Source organism: Neolamprologus brichardi, chromosome 16 (genome assembly GCF_056152115.1).
Source record: "Neolamprologus brichardi isolate AB-2024 chromosome 16, ASM5615211v1, whole genome shotgun sequence".
In the NCBI taxonomy this organism is placed as follows: domain Eukaryota; kingdom Metazoa; phylum Chordata; class Actinopteri; order Cichliformes; family Cichlidae; genus Neolamprologus; species Neolamprologus brichardi.
In genome coordinates this window covers 27,104,270-27,122,889 of record NC_142119.1, presented here as the reverse complement: position 1 = coordinate 27,122,889, position 18,620 = coordinate 27,104,270, and the positions used below count along the sequence as shown (strand labels likewise).

The window sequence follows — 18,620 nt, the reverse complement described above, 5'->3', positions numbered from 1 at the left end:
CAGATATGGATATCCTGATACGATGGTGACTGGAATCACTACTGTTGCAGTAGTGGTGTAGCAGAGAGGTTGGGAGAGGATGGGCATGCATTCTGCCTCATCACCTCCATGAGGATACAGAGCAGAAATCAGGGGGTTGGAGCAGGCGATGCACAAAAAAAAAGAAGAAAAAAAAAGGCTGTGTGTGAGTGTGATTTTAGATGACAGAAAATAATAGCCTTTTTAGTAATCCCTACCATAGGTCACCTCAGTGCTCACTCACGTGAATGCCAGATGAACATGAATCCAAGCTTCACACTTGGCACTAGCTGAGGACAGTCTGGGATTTAGGTTAATATGGCTGCTAATGCCGAGAGAGGAAGCAAAATGCGCTGGGATATCAGAACATCACAAACAGAAACAGCGTTCACTTGTGCTGTTCAGATTGGAAATTTATTCTACTGTAGAGTAATTTTCAGCCTCGTGAACATCAGAGTCCGTTTTACCTGCCCATTCATCCCATTTCTTTTGATCTTAAGACTAAAAGGAAGCCCAGAACATTTGTCCCTGCTCGCATGATTGTTGCATTTGCAGGACCACATCAAAGAGTTCAGCCATTCACTTCCTGGTGTTTTTGCAATTCTAATTTATTATTTCCATAGTACTTTTTTTTCATGTTCATCAGTCCAGGTAGTATCTTGCAGTATCTTGCTCTGCAAAGATAAGATTCAGTATTTATTGGACATTTTCTTAGTGTAAGTTAAATACATGTTTATCAGTCTTTGCTGATTTTCAGTTTGAATTTGATAATATGTTTCCATATCCCTGCATTTACACAATTTTACACAAATTAGCAGCCATTAATGTGCCACAGTTACTATTCTATTTAGTAACTGTGAAAACCATTTATGTGTGACATAAAGTTTGTTTTTCTAAATGCTTTATATTTTATTTCACTGCGAGGAAAAAAATTCAGCCTATTTTCTCGCATTTCAACAGCGAGGTAGAGTGTAATCCCTCTGTTTAGATACGTGCCCAAGTTATCCACCACGCCCTCGCTGTAGCTGCAGGCATTACTAAATAACTAATAATAGATTAGAGGATATGATTCAGACGTCAAGGCACCTTGTGAGACATTCCAGTTTACTCAGATAGGCTCGCGGCATGACATTGTTAAATGCCTGTCTGTGTGTGTGTGTGTGTGTCTTTTGTTGTGATTTGCAGATACAATGGAGAGTGGGAGATGGGGCGAGAAGCTCTGGAGGACATTCTGTACCGAGCCCAGCTGGAGCTTTACTCCCAGCCTCTCCTGGTAAGACCTGCAGCACAGCAGTAAACTCCCACCTGTGTATAATTAAATCCCGAGACAAAATAAAAACCATGAAGTAAAATAATGGCTTTGATCTGCCTTTTTTTTTTCTTAAATCGCCTCTGTTTGTCCTCAAATTTGAACCATAACCAGGTTTTAAATCTTGTTATACCTCCTGGCTTTGCTCCTTTAATTGTTTATTGATCTGCACCTGTGCATGTGTCGACTTCAGCTGGGGAACGCCATGAAAAACTCGCTGCCGGAAAGCGCTCCAGACGCACCGCGGGGCCGCAAGGTGCTGCAGGTGGAGGTGACGCCCACCATCAGCCGTATATCAATCTCGGCCATCACCACCGCCTCTATACGACGCCACCGCTGGAAGAGAGAGGGTGAGACTTAAAATCTGCCATCTTGGCTGCAGCACACAGGACCGCGAGCCAGGCCGCAGTGCAGGAAGTAAATCTGGACGCAGAGTAGATTACTTTTTTTTTTTTTCGCCCTTTCATCAACCTCATGAATTATCCGTAGCACTTGAGGATAGTTTGAAGAAGAAAGTTAAGCAAGTGCATGGTTATGATTTAAGCTGTAATCTTACAGGTTATTACTTTTTTCCCTGATCTATAAAAGCCCGCAAGAAGGAGCTATTTGGTGAGAAAATGACTTCTCTGGTGTTTTTTTTCCCCCCCTTTCCAGTGAGAAGAAAACCCGTTTCCTCTGTACTTCAGTTACACCATTAGCATCATCTAAATGGTGTTTCATGTCAGTTATTGTATGCAACTGTGGTCATATAGTCTGTGTTTGCAGTGTTTGTGCCACTCACTGCTCCTTATTGCTCTTTTTTTCGTTTTCTTTTCACTGTTTTTGCTTGTCCTGTCTATTACGTGCTTTGTTTCACTGGTTAAGATGAAGAGAGAAATGGTCCTTGTAGTTTCTGCTGTCTCCATTTTACCAAGTATTTATGGGGTAGTTCCTATTTTTTCCATATCTTGTGATCTACCCGTGAATTTAGAGACAGTAGTTAGGCCTGCTCTGGCTATGATGAGGCCCGAATTGATTGAAGCTTGCTGCTACTAAAGCGACACATTTCCTCATCTGTGTTGTTGACTCCCAGATTGTTTTGACTACTCAACCGATGCAGAGTTGAGCCTCATCGTCAATCCTAGCCTCACCCAGCACCAACACCGCCACCGCACCCACTGGGATCCCACGGCTAAAGAGGAAAGAGGAGGGCGGCAACACAGCCACCACAGCAGCAGCAGCAGCAGCATCATTCCCCCCATCACTCTCGAGGGTAGGGGACGGGGGCGGACGCTCAGAGCAGGGCGGGTCTCAGGAGGAGGTGCCCCCTTCGATCTGTATCATCCCAACCGTCCTCCTACTACCCCTTCTCGACTTGAGGCGGTTAACTCTGCCCTTTCCATTGTGGCTGCATCTTCACTTCCCCAGAGTATACTAACTCATCCAGTCTTATAAGACCCTCAGCCAACAACCCCTCTAACGCAAAACCTTTGCTATGTTTTTGCCTCATTTAAGAGTGGAAGAGTCGCCTATTCTGGGTTTGAAGGAAGTGTGGTTGGCTAGTGGCCGTTCTGCATGGGCCTGTCGTCATGTCATGTTCTCTCTTTCTTCCCCTCATCATGCCTTCAACGTTAAACTGCCACCCTTATCACTCACTGAGCATGTTTAGTGTCCAGCTTGACCTTCTACTCTGCGCTTTCCAAACTCTCCCTGTTTGATAATTGGGTTTATTGATTTATATTTTCTACAGCTTTGACAGGGAATATGCATCAGTTTTACAAAACGGGCTCAGAGTATCCGGCATCTTCTTTCTGAACTCGCCCCTTGAGGTGTTTGATAGCATTAAGTTTTGGGTCTGTGAAGCCAGCAGCACCCATCTGCTGCTACCACCCTTCCCTGCAGAAAGAGAACCTCCGATTTGTTTGTGGTGTTTTCTTTTTTTCTTTTTTTTTTTAAATTAGTCCAGCAGCTTTACTCTGTCCTTTATTCCGTTATGTTGCATTTCTTTTCCCCAGCTCAGTGAGTGAAAACAAGCCCTGCATGCACACGCTACAGCAAGCTTCAGTGATTTCTGCTCAAACAAGAAACGTCGGATCTTTTAGCTTATCAGAAAAAAAGGCCAAGTTATAAATTGAATGCTGTCAGTCCACTAATTCGAGCAGGGATTGTAGGCCCATTTTGCATCCTTTAAATGTGTGTCCATTTCCATTCATAAACGTTTTGAAATCTTGAAACGTCAGACGCATTTCCTGGCTTGTGGTCAGTGTATGTCTGAGTGCCATCTCATCTTCTTCCAGTGAGTTTTCATTGAACGCCGCTGTGAAAGAATCCTTTATCATGATTTTGTTAGATAGAAATCTGCCACATATTAAAGAGAAACATGGGATTATTTCAAAAGCAGTCAGTTAGTTGCGATTCTCTTGCAGGAAGTCGAAACCTGTTTGTTTGCCTCTCCATTGCATTGAAATTGAAAGTTGCTTGTGCCTTTGCATGTTTAAACTTCTTATAGCATATTCTTTGCACCGCAACCATTTTTCTTTTTTGTTTTGAGTTCCTTAGAGGAAATTATTCATTCAGCTCGGGTCACTTCAAAGTAAAAGTATAAAATGTGCTATTTTAATATTGCTAAATCTGTGGTGGGAGCAGTTTTAAAAACTCTGAATTAATGACTGATGCAGGAGCTTTAGTTTATTTTGAAACTTTGTGGTTTTAAAAACAATCTGAAAATGAATTTAAATATCAGTCTTTATTAGAAATCTTTAATGTCTGTCCTCTTTAGTTCTAAAGCGACCCTTTCTCATACGTTCTGCATTGTAACCAGAACATATGAGAATGAGCTGCTGAAGATCATCAAAGACTCTTAGGAAGAATTCCTTATGTGTATTTATTGATATGTATGGAATCTGATGAATTTTGACTACAGCAGTGTATATTTGAAAAAGGACCTGTTTTCCTACCATAAACAAACATGCAGGTAAAAACACAGTTACCCATAATGCCTTTTACTGGACAAACCTTCCATTAGTGACGATCATTATATAGTTAAAGTTTACTTCTTTTGTATGTTGGTTTATATTTTACATAATACGAACTCTGATGCTTATGTACAGTGAGTTTAACTTCTGCAGATGAAATTCGCCTACGGATTGAAAAGTGTTTTAGCTTGTAACACCAAATTTCTGTGATGCAAAGCACAAAGTTCATCCTCATTAATAATGTGACCAACGATTTAACTTTTAAACATAAACAAAGCATTGAACTTTACAGGGAAAATATGGATAGTTTGTATGCTAAGTAGCACTTCCTCCCTTTATTTTTGTTTTGAATTGCAAAGCTAACACTGACCCTCTCAGCTATATTGCGGGTTATGTGTATTTTCTATTTCTGCAGAAGCAATGTTTTTTGCAGGTTTACTTTAAAATGCTGCTCCTCAGATTGACCTTGAATGCACCATGAAGAGTTTTTAAAATGCTCCCCACTTAAAAACTAAAATACAAAATATGTTATTTCAGTTATTTCCGGCTAAATTTCACAGCGCATTGAAATGACTGGGAACCGGCAGCAAGTATATAAATCTGTTGCATGAGCAGACATAAGCAAAGTGTAGTCAAAAGGCTAAAACATGTAAAAACCACTGGCTGCAGCCTTGTTGGTAAAGATCACCAATACCACTCTTCATTTGGGGGACTGGGTTGGCCTGTGGTGGTTTGCAGACTGGCTCATTTAGCCTCGCAGGCTGTCAGCTCTAACTGGAAGGCTATTGATCTGGCGAGGTGTACGGACTCGCATCAGCGCTTTCCACAGATTGGCAGGCACATTTCGGCCGGCCAACCACGTGACCGCTGGGCCAGAGCTGCAGGAGAGACGAGGGATGGGGCACGAGAGCATGTGTCTCCTCCTCATGTTATGTGCATGTCAGTCCAGACCTTTTTCTTCTCAGTTTTCTGCATTCCTTTTTCTGGTGCTGTCTGTGGTTTCCCTGTCATCCGGGTCTGCTTGTCCCAACGATGCATGACAGAGAGAGACAGCTGATCATCTCTCTTCTTTTAACAGCCTTTACCCTGTATGTCAATAACTTGCTTTTTTCTAACACTTTATCATCTTTTTTCCTTTTCAGCTTTCAAAGTGAGGATACAAATGGATTAAAAATGTTTTAATCTTTAGGTCTTTATCCAAATATCGTGCCTATTAGGCTATAGATTATTGATGACTGCATATTGTGATTTAAAAAAAACTCAGCTCTTTGAGCCAGGATATTGAACTCTCACTTTGCCCAAACAAACAGCTGGTCAGATTTAAGTCAATCTGTGTTACATCAGAGGATCAGAGCTCAGGGTCATTATGCAGTCTATTGAACTGAACCTCTGTTTGGTGCTTAATGACTGAGATAATGAAGAAGCACAGCCTGTCGAGCGTAAAGTGTTGCACTTTTAGAAGGGAAACTAATTAAGTCTGCTAATTTATTTTGGAGTATTTCTAATCATCTAATTATAGTCATTATTACTGCTAAAATTTTTACAAGCCATTTGACAACACTGTAAATAAGAATTAGAAGACACGGCTTTGTGTTACCGAGCCAAAGCAGCAACTTCTGTGACATGTGGACGAGATTATAGATTAGGAAACTTTGCAGTTATGAAGTGTTTGGAAGGTTTTATAAAATGAGAGTAAAGGTTTTGCTCAGTCAGGTCATACTCAGCTCAGCATTTTGTGATTTTACTCACATTTCTCTTTGCTTTTGTTTTGCTTTCTTCTGTCTATGTTCATTCATCGTCACATTCAGATGCCGATGGCATGAGCGGCGGGGAGGACTCCTTCAATATCAACGACCCAGACGAGGGTTTCTCCTCTGGGGCGTCGAACAGCAGCCAGCCCAGCGGCACCAAGCTTGGCGGCAGCGTGGGGCCCAGGGGTGGCAGCCTGAATAGCAGCACGAGCAGCATCAAGAAAGCCATTACTGCGCGACTGTCTCGGGACAAGGAGCGAGAGCGGGAGAAGGAGCGGGAGAAAGAGCGGGAGACAGACAAACAGGCGGAGTTGTCTACGGATCTTCAGGCCGTCACGAGGAGGCATCAACAGAGGCAGCAGTCGCCTCCAGCGAGCATCAACTTGGACGCCATCCAGCTGAGCCCCATAAAGAAGCACCTGAGCTTCCCCGCGGGCCCCATGCTAGTGAGAACTGGCAGCACCTCCTCCAGCAAGTCCTTTGACTGCACAAATTTCAACCTGAACGGAGGCGATGGCGAGGAACACGAGGAGGCAGGAGGCTCTGAGAGGGAAGGGCTTCTAGCTGGGGGTTCTCACCGGCACTCCACCATCAGTTTGCAGGAGGAACACCTGCTCAGGCCGGAGGAGGCTCAGGCCCTGCTTTCTCCTGGAGCACCTCTTACCAAGCAGTCGCGCTCCCCCAGCTTCAACATGCAGATCATATCACAGGTCTAACGTCCAGTGCAGGGAATGGCACGCACACTCACACGCACGAATACCTACATAACACACACAGATTCATGCAGTTTCTCTCCGCGACTCTCTACAGCTCGACTATGACGTCTTTCTACCTGTGCGTCTGTCTGTGTGTGTGTGTAAGAAATTGAAACACATTTGAGATCTCCAGAGCTGTGTTTCCATCCCGTTAAACATCCATTAAAATTTGTAATTGAGACCTGCTGTCGTCGTGGGTGGATGAAGTCACTGACAGCACAACAACGTGAAAAGTAGTGAATAGTGACCGGCTGCTCCTGCTGTAACTACGGTCGAGTGTAAGAGTCCAGCGTGTCACTGCGTCCTCCTCTCTGCCAAGCTGAGCATTCCACAAAGAAACTCTCCTCAAAGGGAGGCTGTGACGAGAGGGGATCTTCAAGGATTTCAGGCTAGCTGTAGGTCATCCGTGACATTTCAGATTATTACGTTTTCCAGACTGAATCAGTCAAAAATGAATCAGCAATAACACTTACCGTCGCTCATTTGGAGAAGAGTGGGGGATTCGGTTGGTCTGTCTCTTCATTCCTTCTCCTTCATTCCCGGGGCTCACGTGCAATCGTTCTTGCTGATTATCTTCCTCGTTAATTGCTGTTTTTTGGGTTTTTTGTTTTAATTCGACATAGTTTTATGAATAACAGATCTTTAAATGTTTTAAATCAGAGTCCAAAGAAGGGTTTTCTTTTTTGTGTGTGTGTGTGTGACAGTAGTTTGTCAGGCCCAAGTGATTCTTTAGGGTTAAGGCCATGACCTTTATTTTGTCACAGAAACAATTCTCATTTAATCTGTAAAATCTAACAAATAGGATTGTTGTAAAACCAAATTGGAAGGGTGGCGAGGCTTTGTCCTTCCCCGAGATTTTAAATGGTTAAATCTAGAGAAATAAATACTGTGCGCCTACGGGAAGACTTTTGTCTTGCAGTTTGGTTTAAAATCTGAATCTCGTTGAATAACCGTGCACACTTTTGCTGACTGTATGTTAAATTTGCGGTTCAAATCGCTCAATGGATCCTTCCGTCTAAGAGCACTCGCTAGTGCGCGTGTCGGTCTGTGTTAAAGCTTGTGTGTTGACGTCATGTCTGAGCCGGTGAAGTGCTGCCCTCTGGAGGTGTATACCAGTCACTGCTGACCGCCTGTTTTTGTGCTCTGATTGGATGCTTATAAAACATTTTGTTCTACCTCATTGTGTGTTCACCTGCCACTCAGACACGTGTCTCCCAATCAGAATGCAGAATAGTTCAAAATCAGACTGATGACCAATTGGGAGGATTGCAAATGGTTTCACACTGCAGCTGTGACGGCACTGTAAAGATTTGTGCGCGTTCGTGTGACAAGTGTGGCTGAATATCCTGGCCTTGCATTTCAGTTGAGTACCATCATGTGCAGTTTTTACCTGCAAAACAAAAACCGTCAGGCTTTTCTTTTTTTCTTTTTCCTGTCATATATCAATCAGTCTCATTTGGGTTATTATTTTAAGTCCCTAAAATGCCCTGCTTTGATTTTTATTTTTTTTATTTTTTGGAAGTGCAATTTGAATCACATACATGGAGTTAGATCTCTGCTGTGAAACGGCTGCTCGCTTGCCTTCTGTAGAACCCCCTGTCCGGGCTGAGCGATTTGAGCACGGCGTGCTTGTCTGCATGTTTAGTGCCCTGCGAAGCGCCGGCTGTTTCTTTGGCATGAAATGCCCGGTGAGACAAACCCGAGTTTTGTCCTCGTCTTTGCCAGATGTGCCGATACGCATCCTCTCCTTAAGGACTTTCGGTTTCCCCTCCTTTGGATGTCTTAAATTTAAAAATGCCTTCTTTTTTTTTCTCTCCTGTCTGCTGTTCTTATTTTAAAATAAATTAAAAAAAAAAAAAAAGGGATCTCTAGACACATGGTTCAACGTGCCCTTAGATGCAGCTTCACCTTTATTTGCCATTTAAAAAATAAATAAATCATCACTTAGTGTAGCTGTTCACATATAAAAGCAGTATATGAAGCGTCTGTGTACTGTAGTAGTCAGCGGTTGTACTGCATTTCCATGTTTTGCTCAAGTGCTTGTTTAAAAAGAGAATGAATGATTAATAGATATACATATGCATATATATATATATATTTATAAAAGTCAGTTCGGTGTGCAGTGAAAATCCCACACGCTCATGCTCCTGTGCTTGAAACCCTCACAGCTGCTGCTCCTGGTCCCGAGTGAGTCCTGTGTGTGCTTTAGCCTTACACATTTCAGGCCAAAAAGCCTCAGTAGTCAGCTCTTTGGCCTCACATGCTCTTCCTCCTCCTCCTCCTTCTCCTGAACTGGACTGGACTGGACTGTGGAGGATGAAGAAGAGAGGAGAGTAGCTACAGTTCACACTCTCACCTGGTCCACTGTCTGCTGTCATCGTGCTGTGTGGCTCTTGGCGAGCCGTGTTTTCCCATTTACTGTATTTTGCTGTGAGTCAAGTGGCACCTTTTGGCTGTTGTTTGTTTTTTTGTTTTTGTTTTTTTAAACTGTTAACGTGTTCTTGTCATTCACACGACTCCCCTTCACCTGAGGGGTACCAGCAGCCACTTTGGTGCTGCACGCTGCCACAGAGTGACAAATGTCCAAGAGTGTGTGTGTGGGAGTGTGTGCGTACACAGTGTTATTTGCATGTGATCAGGGTGGGAAATGAACGGTAAAGTTTGACTGTGGCTGGAAATTTTAGCTGCCATAGATAAGCTTATAAATCCTTAAGTCTATTTGAATTTCAATAAAGGAAAAAATATATTTTATTTAAATAAAGTTCATTTCCTGTCCTGCATGTCACAACTGTGGGCTTTGTTTTCATACAGTAGAATGCACTTTAATCCATCCACCTCTCTCAAGATAGTAATCAAAATGACATCCATTTATGTGCAAATACACTCAATGCAGGGTTTTAGTCTCTTTTAAAGTAGCATTGTGTTGGATGTCACATCCAACACAATGCTATTTTTTTGTTAAAGTCAAAGGGTACAGCTATTTATTATATTTTTTTCTTTTTAAAACCAAAAATATATATATAGATATATATAAAATGGGGTCTGGAAGGTCTCAGGAGATTATCAGAAAGCCACATTTAAAAAAAATAAAAATAAAAATGGCAGCACTAAAATTTCTGTTCTTGACATCAGAATTGATTCTATGCAACATTTCCCCCACCCTCTCCTTTTTATCTTTTTATTTTGGTGGACGGGCTTTCGCCAATCCTCGTCGGGTGGGAGGGGCCACATGCATTTAAGATGATTTTTAAAGGTGCAAGACCTCAACAGTGTCGCCATTCAAAGATTCTGTTTATACACCCTGCCGCGGTGCTACAGAGCAAACGACCTCTCTTACATGGGTGAATTAAGAGGACCATGGACACCTGGACTCTGAGTGCATGTTGAGCCCTTCTGTCAGTTTGCTGCTCTGTGGCTCAAAGACGCCAGTCGGTGTATTAAATAGATTAGCGAATATGAATGCTTCAAGGGAAGCTGCTGGATGATGTGATTACACTGTACTAATGATGTTATATAAATGGAGAAAGACTTATTTTAAATCTTGTAAATAAATGTACAAAGGTGAAGCAAGATGAATATAAAAAAAATGAACATAAGTCTAAAATGTAGAGAGAAATTAATGTATATTGTTGAATAAATATTGTGCTGTAAGGGATCTGACTGTGTGTGAGTGCTTTAGTACACTCATCATTACACATCACATGACTACTTCCAGTTTTAGTACCCAGTTTGGTTTCACTATATAACTGCAAAAGTCTCAAGTCACCTGTCATTTCTTTACATTTCATTTATATGAGCCAGACTTTATTGTAAGTGGGGGTTTTTTAAGTGGTCTTGAGCAAGAGAAGTCTTTATTTAAAAGACTATCCTTTATTATAATATCTGTATACAATACAGAGCATTGTATCAAAAAATGCAAGCAAATAAATATTTTAAATACATCAGAATAACCCATTGTCTACAATATGAAAACTTAGTAGTCTGAATTCAGTCAGCTAATTTTGTGAACTGACTGTGTTAGCTTATTTGCTGTTAGCTAATGGTTCCACTGAGTCCGAACAGCTTTGCTGGCAGTGAAAACGGAAATTGGAAAGAAAATTAGAACACCTACTGTGAAACAAGCTAACGGTCAATAGTGCTGAATGCAGAGCGACCTTATGGCCGGTGTCTCTGGGCTTTTTGAGTCTTCAGTCCTGCCTGATCACATTTTAAAAGAAGGCAACTGGGCGGACCGCCATATTTGACGGAAATTACGTCACTAATGTTAATCTTGACTCCAGTTTTTTGTAATGGATTTGGCTCAGTTGTCACAGCAGAGAAGTAATTCTCACCACTCTGCAGTTCTGAAAACGGTTAAGGCATTTTTCATATCACAGACTCGCCTCTGCAAAAGACAATCAAATCCTTTCTCACATTTGTCAGAACATGAATAGTCAGTCAAGCACTTCAACTTTATGATGAATGAATTCAGACTTCTCATCACTCATCATCAAAACTGATGAAATGGAGACAAGCAAAATAATACTCGTTAAAATATATGCATAGGAAAACAAACAGAAAATCTATACAATCTAAGAACATAGCACAAACTACTGCATAGTCCTGTAAATTCATGCTTCATACATTCAGCAACCGCTTTATTAGGTACACCTGTTCCTGTACTGAGAGTCTCCTGCACAGCCATCTTCAGGGTTTACAGGGATGAAATATCCAGTGAGCAAGCGTTCTCTGGGTGAAAATCCTGGTTATGTCAGAGGGAAATAGCCAGATGGCTTCAAGCTGATAGAAAGGTAACAAAAAAAACCATTTATACAAACAAGCTATGCAGAAGAGCAAATCTGAAAGCACAACTCATTTGACCTGGAAACAGATGGGCTACAGCAACTTCTTCAGTCTGTGACTTCTGAGACTGAAGAAGTCACTTGGGTGAGTGGCAAAAACTTTTCTCCCACTGAAAACACTACATCCAGAAGAACAGAATTAACTTTTACCTGGATGATTGAGCATGCATCAACACAAATGGTGGAGCGTCCCAGATATTTAACCCCTAGTGCAGTGGTTCCCAAACTTTTTTTGCTGGGCCCCCCTTGTTTTACAAGAAAAATGTTCGCGCGCCCCCTCGCGCGCGCACGCACGCACGAACACATCCTCCAACCACACACACCCATATTTTGCTCCATTGCGGTTTATTTCACACCTCAAACATTTAGTAAACAATTAAGCAAATACAAGTAATCTGCAATAAATTACAGGTAGTAAGAAAATAAACTACTAAGTCTTTTACGCTGCGTCCACACCTACAGGGGTGTTTTTGAAAACGCAGCTGTTTCGTCCACACGTAAACGGCGTTTCGAATCACCGAGAACGGAGATTTTTTAAAACTCCTTTTTTGCGTTTACTGGATGAGGAATACAGAGTTCGTCATGCAATGTCAAAGGTATGTGCCTTTTTTCACGTCACGCTGTGCGCCACGTTATTGTTTACATGAGATGAATTGCAGAATGGCAGATAGAGACGAAATACTGTTAATCTGACTATCTGCAGGTTTTACAAGCAGTTACTGTCCCTCCATTTAGAAAGGCAGAGGCATCACGGTGTAATTATTTTACATGTAGTTGTTTTTTTCTTTGTAATAATATTCAACATTACTATCAATACATTTTTCAAAAAATCCCTCTGCAAAATGGGTTCAAAAACATAAACAACTGTTGGATGCTGTTTGTCCGTTATTTGAACCGGGGAACAAATTGTGGCAGGATCAGCCTGATATTATTTGTATCCAGCTGTAACTTGATCGAGCTAACATCTCCAAAATGTCAGGAGTAGTTAGTCATTACAACAAGTGTTTGTGAACTAAAAATCACGAAAGTGGGATCCTGTTTGTCCGTGATTTAAACAGCCCAGTGCTGCTCCCGACAAAAGGAAAACCAATCCTGCAGGGAGACCTACCTCTGCACTTGTGCAGGTGAAGCCAAAGGGCAGACATGCTTCACCATATTTTCTAGTCTTTGGCTTAGAATGAAGTTGGTTTGGAAACATATTCAGCGATGCTTCATCTCCTGCTTTGCCTTTGTGTGGGCGCCCTGCTAGCAGTGTCCAAGCGTTGTTGTTTTTGGTTTTTTTCCCTTTTCATGACGCGCCCCCCCTGCAATGGCTCTGCGCCCCCCCTAGGGGGCGGGCCCGACACTTTGGGAACGTCTGCCCTAGTGAATTGTTTCTTAACGGGGTTGTTGACCCACTATTGATCATGTGCCTCGACATCTGCACCAAGGTGTGAAAAAAGGCGTGGGTCATTATCAGCAGAGGTTTTGGGTGACACCATTGTGAGACCTTGTCTCACTCTATTATGTGACCCATTGAGGGTGAAAACAAAAGGCGACAAAGCTTTTGGAACTGTGGCCCCCAGATTGTGGAACTCTCTCCCTTTGAGCCTGAGATCTGTGGACTCAGTGGTCGCTTTTAAAAAACAGTTAAAAACTCATCTTTTTAAACTTGCTTTTGGTTGATTTTTATTTTTAGGTTTTAGCTTCTGTGAAGCACTTTGTGATTTTTATCTTGAAAGGTGCTATATAAATAAAGTTTTACTTACTTACTTACATTGAGATCACCTGAAGGAAGATGTGAGTGGAGGTTGAGATCCCTTCCCAGGCACTTCAACCCCCAAAAGAAATTGAGAATATAAATTCTATCTACGATTCTAATGGTGTAACCAGGGCATTTTTGAGAAAAGAGCTAACGCTTTTACATTTAAGGTGCGGAGAGTCCTGCTGAAGTTCTGCATAGCTCCGGACTTACCAGACTTGGTCTTAGTTTACATGAGGGATAGAAAATGCTATTTCAGCTTAAATCCACAGTCTCAAAAACTCATATATGAAATATGATATATTTGTCTTTAAAAGGCAAAACCATAAAGAATGAGCCTCACTGAGGAGCCATATGTACATACTAGCCTGCATTTGACTTCCCCAGATGGTTTATTTGCTTTAGAGCCATATTAGAATATATTCATCATAATATTGTTATTATTAGATGTCTATAATCATTTTCTTTTTTAAATTATTTATTACTGTGCTATTGTTTGTTGTGCAAGCAACAAGACTTGTAAAAGACTCTGAACACTGGAATAAAGTCGTTTTTAAATTTTCTTGATGCATTCTCAATCATCCAGGAAAGTAAATCTCCAAAAGTTGATTATGTTCATCTGGACGTAGCGTTTTGTGGGAGAAACGTTTCGTCACTCATCCAAGTGAATTCTTCAGTCTCAGCTGACTGCAGGTTTCCCCAAAGGCACCTAAAGAAAGCTCCAGGAGAGAAGGACAACCGCTGCCCAAGCGAAAACCTGTAGTGATCCCATATGTGTCAGGAGTATCGGAGCAGTTGAGACACATTTTTTCTACACACCGGGTCTCTGTGGCTTTTAAACCCCAAAACACTCTGCGCCAAAAATTGGTCCACCCCAAGGATCGGGTCCCCCGACACAGGGTACGTCTTTCGCCATCGTACAATGCTGTGATTGCAGCCATTCCCCAACTCTCTGTGAATGGTACTCATGGCCATTGATCAGTGGTCTTTGATCAGTGGGTTTTGGTCAGTGGTTGTTGATCAATGGTCATGAGAATTTGCATAATTAAGATTAAGGAACTGACCTCCCAGCCCATTGTTCCCTCAGTGGGCTGGTTTCAGTCATTATGCAAATGTACTGTTGGGGAAACAGTCAGCTGAGACTGAAGAAGTCACTTGGATGAGTGAAAAAACGTTTCTCCCACTAAACGCTACGTCCAGATGAACAAAATCAACTTTTGGAGATAGTTTTTAAATTATTTATTAAGTTCTGTTTAAGAGTTATTGTAATATGACATGTTGTTGATTGATTTTTTTATTTTATTTATTTAGTCTCTTAAATCGATTTTCTCTCTTGTTTATGAACAAATATTTTTCAAAAAATAAATGCAAAATTAACGGGCTTTAGTCATGAAGTCAAAAACTGTGCGCTTCTTGCATACCAATGCAAACGCTCTCACGACTTACAACCTTTGCATGACCGTTAGAAACATGTGACCTTCAAATGGCCGAAGACATAAACAGCAGCAGTTAATATGGCCCTTATCATTTTAAATGTTTAGATAATAGTAGGGCAAGGAGCTAGGTTTTTGTTGTCTGTGGAAGCTTGTTTCTGTCTCTGTGATATCATAATAATAATACAAAACAATAATAATAAAAAAGGGTGGGTTATCTCAGAAAACTAACTTAAGAACTCGAAATTTCAAGTTTGCTTTTTTTGAGATAATTTTGATTTTATTGACTGCAGTTTTGACAGCAAGTTTTACCGGGCCGGAAATTCCTGTCCACAGTTGTCTGGTCAATTTAGCTAGCTAACTAGCTACTCTTCAGAAACTCTTCAGGTAAACTGACACGTACTCATACACGAAATTTTCGTCAAGGTGAGGTGGCCGCACAGCTTCCAGTATTCGTTACTGACTTCTTCATAGACAGAACTGTTTATTCCCACATTGACTGAGAGAGAGCTGTTCAGTTCATTGCCCCCGCTTTAATTCTGTTTTGGCTCTCATATCTGTCACCGTCGGTCAACTGGACTCTTCTCAATGTTATAATTTAAACCGCATTTCATTTATTTATTTATTTGTAAATAAATTTGTAAATTTATCTGTAAATACGAAGACCTTGAGCCAGGACCGTGTCATTTAATTCAGTCCGGCCAGCTCCTGAGTCTTGCTAGACCAGTTTCTGAGTGTGGTGCAGTTTACCCTCCCCTTCCCTAGGGGGCTCTACAAGACGTATATTTATTATGAGTCGATCTGTAAAACACCTTATTCATTCCAGGTTTCACTCCGCTTCATTGAGTAAAGTTTAAAGACTTTATAAATGGACAAATAAATTGTGTGTATTTATAATTAGCGTGTATGTAGTGGAAATATTTGTGATATTTGTGTTGGTCCTTCTATTGGATCAAAGCGTGTCACGTGTCCAGGAAGCCGCAATAACTTTTGTGTTATAAATGCCCGCAAGTTTAGTTTACCGCAACACAAACCCAGCGATATCAGACGTGTGAGGGAACATGGTTGCTCTTGTTTGTGTCATAATTCAGTACAAAATATCAGCAGTTCAGCTTCCAAACCATGAGTCAGAGAGACGGCGCTGGGAACCAGGCCGTTTCCTCCGAGCCTTAATCGATATCGCTTCTCGGCCTTTTGGCTAAGATCAAGTGTAGTATCTGTTCTTATCAGTTTAATATCTGATACGTCCCCTATCCGGGGACCATATATTAAATTGATTTTTGGAGCAGGGAGATGGAATAGGGGCTTGCTCCGTCCACTCCACGCATCGACTTGGTATTGCAGTACTTCCAGGAACGGTGCACCCACCCCTTATTGTGTTCAAAGTCAATATAATAGCTATTTCTTTACGAGACGACTGCGTTTTCAGGGTACTTAGTTCAAAGCTCTAATTAACGAGCTTTATTTAATTAATGAATTATTTGCAGCGAACAAATAATGTGCCCTTTTTGCTTTGTGTGGATATTTTTCAAAACAAAACAATGCATGCACAACTGATGTCAGTAAATTTTGAAAGTCTGGTTTATTTTGATGTGAGAAACGTGGAGAAAGAACACTTTTTTCCACTTATGAGTATGATTGTTCTAAGAAAACCAAATTATGGCACAGAAAAGTGGCCAAAGCATGAACTTTACTGTAGAAATAACAAAAAAAGAAATTTTAAATTACAGTTACATTATTTGAAAAAGTTCTAATGAAAATACAACCGTGTGTTCACAGCTCAGAGTTAAAGCCGGCACTTGCCTCGCTTTTCCAGTAGAGACCGACAGAGCTCTCCTAATTTTAGTGCCGTTTGTAACTGAAGTGTAAACAGCGCATTCTGTTCTTCATCCACAGAGGACTCATACTGAAATAGGTTAATAGGTTTAACTCCTCTTTTTGCCATCTTGATAAAAACTTGGTTAATGCTCTGCACAGCATTGAGCGTGATAAAGCTCACAGTGTAGTTATCTCCCCTGTCGACCACCAGAGAGTGACAGAGCTCTGTAGGTTTTCTGCTCTCTTTGGACAGAATGTCCTTCCTTCCTGATGAATTCACACATTTCACTGGTAACCATTAGAAAAATCCAACTTTAAGGCACTTGTATGTTGGCTTTACATTTCAGAACCTACATCCATATTTTATATACTGTCTGTGGTTGTGTTGCCAGCAACCAATAAAGATCAAGAAGCACAAGATAGTCTCTTGCTGTTAAAGACCAAGTTACAATATATTCCTGGTATTCATGCTTTAAAGGAAACATTTGCCTTTGAGTCCAGAGTCTTATCATTTTCAAAGTAGAACAGCTAAGCAGCAGTAGTTGTTTCCCTTCTTATTAACTCTGATATTTCCTACTTGTTGCCTGGCAAAAACAATAAGCAGAAACAAAAATACAGAGAAAACATCAACAATCAGACGGCCCTCTATGAGCAGCCACTTGGCGAGAGTGGAAAAGAAAATCTCCCTTTAACAGGGAGAAACCTTCTAATGGGTGAGTCTGGGTTTCTTTGCCTAGGCTGCTGCCTTTGTGACCTGGCATAATAATCATGAATTGACATTAAAACAAAGCCAATGAATTGAACTGAGGAGGCCTTAGTTTGTACTGGGGAAAATAATAGGGTGGTCATGACTGGACTGAGAAAGACGAGCTGCTCTGCTTTCACCAAGATGTAAAAGACCCTCTGACAACAACTTCAGTCTGTCAAAGATTAATTATTCTTCGAATGAAACCAGTGTCTTTATGTCCTGATTTCTGTCTTTGTCTGCTTTGACAGTCTGGTAAAACTGGTAAAACGAAATGAGTGACGCCAAACAAAACCATTTAAACTTATGGAAGTGCCATACTGGAGTTGTGCTTACAGTACTGAGACCTGCCTTATTTCTTTCTCAAATGACAACTGAAATCATGAGCCCTTCACTTCAGAGTGTCCACTTTTGTCTTGTTCCTACACCTGCAGGTAGAGCTGCTCCCAATCCTGGTTACAAAGACAAAGGCCATGCTGTGCAACATAAACTCCAGTTCTAAGATCACATTTTCAGATTTTACCCTGACGTCTGTGTGTTGACAATAAATACCACATTTAGTTAGTTTTTTGTCAGTTGTTGACCAATAAATCATTAAGTTGATCTTGGAGACCTTAGGGCATGGAGGTCAAATTTTAATGGACTGTTTACATGATCTCACTCTACACCCCAATAGGTTTTAGAATAATTCATTCAAAACTCTTTGTGCTATCATGTTTACAGATTACGCATGCAAACTCTGCCAAAAACATGACCTTACTGGAGGCCAATCATAGAACAGCATCATTACATTTATAGTGGATCAGCACTGATTACAAACTTTGTGTCAAAATATGTAACAGAAACTTAAATTTGATTACTTGCCGCAATAACCGCAGTATATTTATCTCCTGATAGTGAACCAGTGCTCAGTTCAGTAACTTGATCCTATCTGTGTTACCTGGCAACTAGTGCCATACCACATAAAACACACCGTTTTCATAAACCTGGGAATGTGCGACATTCAAAGAAGTCCCAAGAAGTGATTTCATGTCCTTCTTGTTGTATTTTTAAATGAAAGGAGAATCTAGGAGGTAAGTGTGTGTGTGTGTGTGTGTGTGTGTGTGTGTGTGTTGGTGTGTGTGTGTGTGTGCACGCACACACAAATGATTCTGCAAATCTTTCTTATATATGATACTAAAATGTGTATAGGTATGTTACATAATTGGTGAGTCTAATCTCATAAGGTGTTTTCAGCGTGTTGAACTCACATTTT

At 41.1% G+C, this 18,620-nt stretch overlaps 1 protein-coding gene and 1 non-coding gene across 4 annotated transcripts in view; both read left to right on the top strand.

Moving 5' to 3' along the window:
- hycc2 (hyccin PI4KA lipid kinase complex subunit 2) overlaps positions 1-10,442 on the top strand; it is a 48,270-nt gene extending 37,828 nt beyond the window's left edge. For 2 of the 3 annotated variants that reach the window (XM_087830104.1, XM_087830106.1), the window contains 4 exons: positions 1,204-1,291; positions 1,521-1,677; positions 2,400-2,579; positions 6,090-10,442. In XM_087830104.1, coding sequence (XP_087686230.1) covers positions 1,204-1,291; positions 1,521-1,677; positions 2,400-2,579; positions 6,090-6,748 — 1,084 coding nt within the window. In that variant the 3' untranslated portion in view covers positions 6,749-10,442. The remainder of the gene's footprint in view (positions 1-1,203; positions 1,292-1,520; positions 1,678-2,399; positions 2,580-6,089) is intronic. The other variant, XM_087830107.1, reaches the window with a different exon arrangement.
- Positions 10,443-15,980: 5,538 nt separating this feature from the next.
- Positions 15,981-16,171, top strand: LOC118454040 (U2 spliceosomal RNA). Its single transcript, XR_004843565.2, has one exon. It is a non-coding gene; the product is annotated as a U2 spliceosomal RNA (small nuclear RNA).
- The last annotated feature ends 2,449 nt before the right edge of the window (positions 16,172-18,620 follow it).